This window comes from Penaeus vannamei, chromosome 23 (genome assembly GCF_042767895.1).
Source record: "Penaeus vannamei isolate JL-2024 chromosome 23, ASM4276789v1, whole genome shotgun sequence".
In the NCBI taxonomy this organism is placed as follows: Eukaryota; Metazoa; Arthropoda; class Malacostraca; order Decapoda; family Penaeidae; genus Penaeus; species Penaeus vannamei.
This window is the reverse complement of record NC_091571.1, coordinates 40070731-40078306: the sequence shown is the minus strand read 5'-3', so window position 1 is coordinate 40078306 and position 7576 is coordinate 40070731. Positions and strand designations below refer to the sequence as shown.

The following is a 7576-nucleotide window of genomic DNA, read 5'->3' as shown; positions in this document are numbered from 1 at the left end:
TCTCAATAACACTGACTTCAGGGCCAAGACTGTAGGGGGTTTCTGCAAGATAGTAGACCAATTCGGTGTGACATCACAAATTGGAGTTACCATTGCACTTGGTGAAAACAAACCCATCGCTCGCAGATGCCTCACTATCAGCATAAGCGAAAATGGCGTATGAATGCTTTAACTCTTTAAAAACTGAAGTAAAAAGTGATATGAAGGAAAACTAGAAGCTGTGCAGCTAAAAAAGTGCCCATATCTCCTGCCTGCCGAAATTGGAATCGACGATCCTTTGAAATATTGAATATCCCGACATCTAAGACTATTTGATCAACACACCATGTGATAAAACTGATTTTATGATAACATAACTTGCTACAGTAATATATGATTCTTAGCTATATAGGTGTTTATATAAAGGAGACATTAAAGTCACATAAAGGCCTACAAGCGCTCAATGCATATTTCTCTCTCCTCCATAATTGAAGATAGGTCCTCTTCAGTTGTTTCATCTGCTAGACTATATGACATTTCAGACACAGAAGCAACAGGAAACTTTGGTTTCTTCTGAATGCTTGGTATCTCCTTAGCTAGGCTTCTTTTCTTCCTATTTTCAATTTTTATTTAACAGTATGGCTGCTCAGTTTTTTCATCTAAAGGACAGTGCTTGGGATAAATTCTGGGTGAGTTGGATCCGGGGATGGTTTGCCTGTAAATTGAAATTCCGATAAATCAATTTACTACAGAAAAATGTCATATTGCTGTTGTGCTTTTTAGTGTATAACTGTTGCCAAAACCTAATGTCAGCAATGTTGACTTTGTTTTGCCTTGGTAGATAGTGTGGATAGATAGAGTTTGAAAGTGATTATCTGTCTATAAAACTTGAAAAGGTGTAAAATATTAATATGTGATAACATGTTCTGAGCAGATATAAACAGTTTCCACAAGGCACCCTAGCAGTCCCATCAGCATTCAAGCGTTTCATGGCCTGTAACCATTGCTTCTATTTTTCAGGTTTCTTTTTGCAATCTGGGAATATATGAAAGGTTAAACCTTTCTTTTCCATCATGTTGTGGTTCAAACAACCAACAGCAACACAGCTCCACAACATTTTGACATAGATACTAAATTCTCGGAAAAACTCAACAACTCTATAAGCAAAACAGCGAGATTTCAAACGACTTAAGGGGGTGTCGCACTTGCACAATTTCCGTGGTTCTTTCACGTTTCCGTGTTTTTTTTTCTCGCTACCGCATGTATTTTGGGTGAATGCGGTAAATTCCAGTCAAATGATAATTATTGTTTTCGCTGGCATGTTTCCGTGGTCTTTTCTGGTTCAAATGATAAGCTATAATAGAAAATTGTTATAGTAATGTAAAAAAAAAGTATTTATAAAGCGATTTAAAAAGACAGTCTAAACTATAAATAATATTTTAAATTAGGCAAAATTCTCTCTTGTCTTTAATAAAAACATACAAGTTTGTAACTAGCTGCTCGCCTGTTTGTTTACATTTGTCCCCATCAGCTGACTAGATGAGAGTAGCGAGAATACGCCAGAATAACGTCCATCATTGCCGAAGCCTGTGCAGGGGTTGAACCTTTCTTTCTGTGTTCAGAATTTTGGTCAGCTGTTTCCATGGTTCTCATCGTTAGTGTGACTGCGCGAGCCAAAATGACCACATTTCCGTGGTGCCAACAGAAAAGTAATGCGGAAAAAGTGCTAGTGTGATATGGCCTTTAGGGTTTGTTTTCACCAAGTGCTCAATGCTAGGGGCGGTTGAAAGGCGTAACCGAATCGGTTTATTTCTATATGCAAATAACAGAGGGTGAGAGGAATCTAGTGATGCCATCACTGCTGCAATCTATTAAGCCAAGGTATTCTGAGCAATTACCATTCATAATACAACTTAACTTTATGTCAACCTTGCTGTGAAAGCACGTTTTTAAGGCTAACAAATCCATTCATTCCCGTTGTAATTTAGCCTTCTAGATTTCCAGATCCCTAATTTCTTCCACCGTCGTCATACTTAACTCTTTTCAGACTCATAGTTCCCTGAGGGAGCTTCTTCCACATCACGCCACTAACATACATTCTAAGAGATACCTAACCACAAGTCCACGACCTCCAAATAAGTAAATATAGTGAATGTTGTCAACGCTAACACGACTAAACTTCCTCGAGTGGATTCAGGAAATGACCATAATCACAAGAGAATAATCCCGTGTCATCGCAAACTTTTGTTGTTTGTGTGTGTGTGTTTTTTTTTTTTTTTTTTTTTTTGCGTTTTATGTAAACTACGTTTACCTCTTCACTTCTATGACATATATTAATATATTTATCATATTTCTGTTGACATGTATTAATTTATTTTTCTTGTGTTGATATATATGAGTGTGCGATTTAGCCATTTTTATGTTGATTTCTTTTGCGTTGGTGTTTATTTTTTTCCATTTGTTTTGCTCTGTGATTATCTTCATGAAAATTAACAGTTGTTTTATCAAGTTTGTGAGTAATTTGACAGTATAAGTATGGAAAATCACTGGAAACTTGGTACCCAATCCAAGAGGTAGGGAAGGGGGAATAGAAGGAAAGCATTTATCTCAGCAACTGCTATCTTACCGTGAGTCAAACATCCTCAGACATTATTGTGTAGAATACAAGTTTCTTAACCAATTATCCCAAGCTGTTCAAGAATGGGTCGACCATATAGAAACATGTTCTTTAAATTGTTTAGAAAATTATATGATCGGTTAATTCTAAGAACGGACAAACCGCCAAAGTGGAAAGCATGGGATATATCAATCTATCCTCCATCAAGTTCTGTTCCTAACACCTGTCAAAAGACATCAGACCGTGTTTATAAAAGATCTTAAGCTCAAGATTCTGTCATAAGAACACAAAATGACAGGCGACCGATTTAAGTCGTTGAAATTATGACAACAGTAGTCCCAGAAACTCGTAGGACAGGTGCGAAGGTTTTCAATAGCATAGGATGGCTCTTCAGCTTCAACCTGGACTGCACCTCCTTGCGTACCGTTTCACTAAAAGTCAGTGTATAATGCGAGTTCTTGATTTGTTTCGGTAATTATTGCCATTTTCCCGGTGGCAATTAGTGTGTGTGTGTGTGTGTGTGTGTGTGTGTGTGTGTGTGTGTGTGTGTGTGTGTGTGTGTGTGTGTGTGTGTGTGTGTGTGTGTGTGTGTGTGTGTGTGTGTGTGTGTGTGTCAGCAACCCGGCAACACGTCAGTAGCGCTAACTCCCAGATTTCGTCTAATTCCATCGGATAAACGGAGTTCCTGACGCATATTAAACATTGAACATGTCGTGACTCCCAGATGTGGCTAAAAGAAATTCGTCTTGTACGTAATGTTCGTTGATTTTAGCCAGGCGTATGATCGTGTCCCTGGAACCACTCTGTTTAGCGTAATGAGGCGACTGGGGTGCGGCGCAGTGGTGCTGGCAGCCGTGGGGGTTCGGGGTCGTCCACGTCGTGCGTTCTTTTTGTCATTCATTAATGATTTAATCAAACTGTTAAGAGAAAGTTGCGAGTGGGAAGGATTTCTGCCGTGGCTCCACGCGTTGGTGATGATAGATGACACTGTCCTTTTGTCCACATCGAGGGATGGAATGGCCCGAAAATTGTCATCACTCAGTCAATTCTGCAACATTCACAGCATGATTATCAACATGAAAAAGACTATTTTTTGCTGTCAATGTTAGAAGTGATGAGCGAGCGCCTTTCTTTGTTGACGGAATGACGGTGAAGTAGTGCGAGAGTAATGTGTATTTGGGCAGTGTATTCACTAGCGACGGTTGCAGACCAAGATGTGCCATATTCTTAAATTCATTTCGTTTATCAAAAATATTGCAGACATCTCTTTTTATGTCAAGAGGAGACTTTTTGAAGCCGCACTCATGCCATCCGTGCTTTACCTGGTAAGTTGTATAACTGGTGGATTAAACAGCTCCATGGTGTGCGCATGTCAACTTGCAACGACGTGTGTTACCTCGAATTAGGCATGCCACCTTTACAGGCGATCGTGACCCATGGGCAATGGAAGTATTTTTTTCTTTTCTTTTCTTTTTTTGAAATATGATGAATGAGAGGAGAGAAATGGTGAACGATCCTTGGGGTCATGCTGTGAAGCTGGCTTTAGCGACTAATACGCCTACAAGCCGGTCTATAAGAGATTTAGTTTCGAATTACACTGATGATGTAGGCGTCTCAATGGCTCTGACTAAACACATAGTAGCAGAATCTAATGCATCTCGTAAGATGGCATACGCGTCACTAAACCCTAGTTTTGCGTTACATGATATGTATACCAAGAGAAAGTATGTCGCAGAGATTCATCGTGTAGCTTTTGCCAGACCGTGTATGTGGCCATAATCTGGCAATAGAAACAGGCCGCTGGAGTCGGCGGGGCCGGGGGCGTCCTCCCCCTGGAGAAGCGGCTGTGCCCGTGTGGTGCCGTGCTAACGTGGTAGAATCATGTCCTCTCACCCAGCCACTGAAATACTACGTTAGATCATGGCAACAGTTATTGGCGAAAGATGTAGATAAAACAGCGAAAATCAGCTCTGAAATCACGTCAGTGTATGCATAACCCTTTTAGAAATTTACAGTAAATGCGTCCTTCGAGACTATGAGCTCCGCCCTTTTAAACTGTAACCCGATTTTACCTCACTTCTCGTGTTATTAGCAATATGTTTATGCTCTTAATGTGTATTTGGTTATTAATAGTTGGTAATGATTTTCAGTTCATTATCCATATCAAAAGTTCTTAGGTTGTCATTTTATTGTCTCGTTTTAACTTGTTCTGATCTTTTATATTTAATTATGATCATATTTTGTTTTGTTCTGATTTTTAATGTGCATTTTATCCCACTTCTCGTTTATATGATACGTATTTATGTTCTTAATAGTTGTGTTCATTAATAGTTGATACTGACGATTTCTCAGTTCATCAACCACATCAAAAGGTCTTGGGTTTTCTTTTTTATTGTCGTTCTTAACTTGTCATCTTCTTTGATGTACTTAATTATGATCATAATTGCTTGTGTAATTATCGCAATTTAGTGTTTTATTGTTTCTTATTGTAACTAATTTATAATGGGTGAAGATTTTACATTTCTATTTCATTCAAATAAGTTTAAGTTTATATGTTCTAGGTTATACTGAGATTTTTTACAGTAATTTCATGGACTACATATTCATTTTATGCTTCAAGTCCCTATAGGAAGCTGTTTAAGTATATGCAATGTTATACTATCTCCATGTCTATTTCCATGATATATCCATGTACATTTGTGGTCAATAAAGATCTATCTATCTATCCATCCATCTATCTGTGTGTATGTGTGTGTGTGATGTGTCTATACACACACACACACACACACACACACACACACACACACACACACACACACACATATATATATATATATATATATGTGTGTGTGTGTGTGTGTGTGTGTGTGTGTGTGTGTGTGTGTGTGTGTGTGTGTGTGTGTGCGTGTGTAATGTGTGTCTATACATACATATATGTGAGTGTGTGTGCGCGCGCGTGTGCCTACACTCATATAATATATATATATATATATATATATATATATATATATATATATATATATATATATATATATATATATATATACACACACAAACATATACATATATATATACATATGTGTGGAAATAAAAATAGGTTTGTGTAATGCGCGCGTGCGCGTGTGTTTGTGAGTGTGTGTATTGGATATGTTTATGTATACATATATACATATGTATATATACATTAATACATCTATATGTGTGTGCATAAACATACACACACACACACACACACACACACACACACACACACACACACACACACACACACACACACACACACATATATATATATATATATATATATATATACATTTATTTTCTTTTTGCGTTCGTTCGTATGTACTGAATGTTTTGCATGGTATTGCAATTGCAGTTTACCTTGACTCAAATTAACGTTTCAAAGCACCTCTGATTCAGTTTAACTTAGCTATTGAAAATTTTCTGCCGCATCAACATCTAAGGTCATTGGCGGCGCAGTCAACAGAGCGATAGGGTGACTCGGGGCGAACCCCCGGGTAAGAAACTTTTGGTTCATAAGGTTTGTGGATTCCCAGAATGGTTAATGGTAAAGATACATGAATGTGTCAGACATCAAAGGTCATACAGCCCTATGGTAAAACAGTGTGGCGAAAAGGTTAAAAATTAATTAACAATTAGGACAAAATATGTTAGATGTCAATAGTTGTAGAACGCTCCAGGGCCCGGATTCACTAACGCACTTACGATGGTAAAATCACTGGTAACTATAGTTACCATGGTAAACAGACCGCGGTGGTATTCACTAACAACTCGCCATTGGAGTTAGCATGGTAAATTTTACCAGTGGTCAGAGCACTGGTAACTTCTGGGAAGACGATGTCATCACGTGTTATCTCGTCAAAAAATTAATATCTATGCAAAGTTTTGGGTTTGTTTTTACACCTGATGTAACTAATATAATGGCAAACAGATATCACAATGCGGACATAGTGAAGAAATGCAAATTTCACATGAAACTAGCAAGAATAAAATCCACACAAATTCTCATAAACTTATAGGCTTGCATTATACTAGAATGCATGGAACCGATAAATAAGTGAACTTTAAACAAAAAAAAATCTCTGACATAATTATTACAAATGCTATAGAAAAAACTACCTTGCTGATATATAAACTGGCAATGATGAAAAATATTTAAATAAAAAGCTGTTTGGACTGTCTCTTTGGTTTGAGTTAACAATAATTTATTAATATAACAGTGTTTGTATTGGTTCCTATCTATACAGTAAATATATATCCAGCATGATGGATGTAATCAAATAAATATGTTTTTTTATACATGTGCTTAAATAGTGTTTTAGCTCTGACGATTATTTAAACAATCTCGCTGTGTCTAGTTCCGTTTACATGTTACGTGATTGGCCGAAGGAACCCAAAAGATTATGTATGGCGCTCGCTGATTGGTGGAATTGCTTTACTAGAGCCCTCTGTTGGCTACCTCTGTTACGATTGTAACAGCATATCGAAATTACCATTTCTTCGCGAATACCACTTTGCCATGACTAGTAAACGCAATGGTAAATAACCGCTGGTAATTGCGTTACGATCGGATGTTAGTGAATCCAGCCCCAGGTTAGTGAAAAGGGTAAAGAGGGAATAAGAAACGGAGTACGAAGGACAGACGGAAAGCCACGAATTCTGTCTTCTAGCACAGCTCTTTAAGATGTAGACAGAAGGGGATGTAGAAGAGAAGGAAAAAGAAAGTAAATTTCCAGTTTCATCCAGCCTCCGACTTTCGAAACGATTTTTTTTAAATGTATTATTCCTTCGTTTTCTAGCGCTGTAATGTTGTTCTACGTTGCATCTGACTGTTTGACCAGTGCCGTACTTTCCGACGTCGAAGTTGCTTAAGCGTGTAAGCCTAGGTTTTGGGCTGTACTTTAGGGAAGAATTTGCATGATTTACACGCAGCAAAACATATCAAAACAACTAAAAAAT

At 37.8% G+C, this 7576-nt stretch overlaps 1 protein-coding gene across 2 annotated transcripts in view; it reads right to left on the bottom strand.

The window, feature by feature from the left end:
* Positions 1-2220, bottom strand: part of LOC113824312 (LYR motif-containing protein 2) — an 11627-nt gene extending 9407 nt beyond the window's left edge. Inside the window, exon 1 of one of the 2 annotated variants that reach the window (XM_027377054.1) lies at positions 2185-2220. In XM_027377054.1, the coding sequence (XP_027232855.1) occupies positions 2185-2214 (30 nt within the window). In that variant the 5' untranslated portion in view covers positions 2215-2220. Of the gene's footprint in view, positions 1-2017; positions 2160-2184 lie in introns of those variants that run through there. The other variant, XM_027377052.2, reaches the window with a different exon arrangement.
* Positions 2221-7576: the final 5356 nt, after the last annotated feature.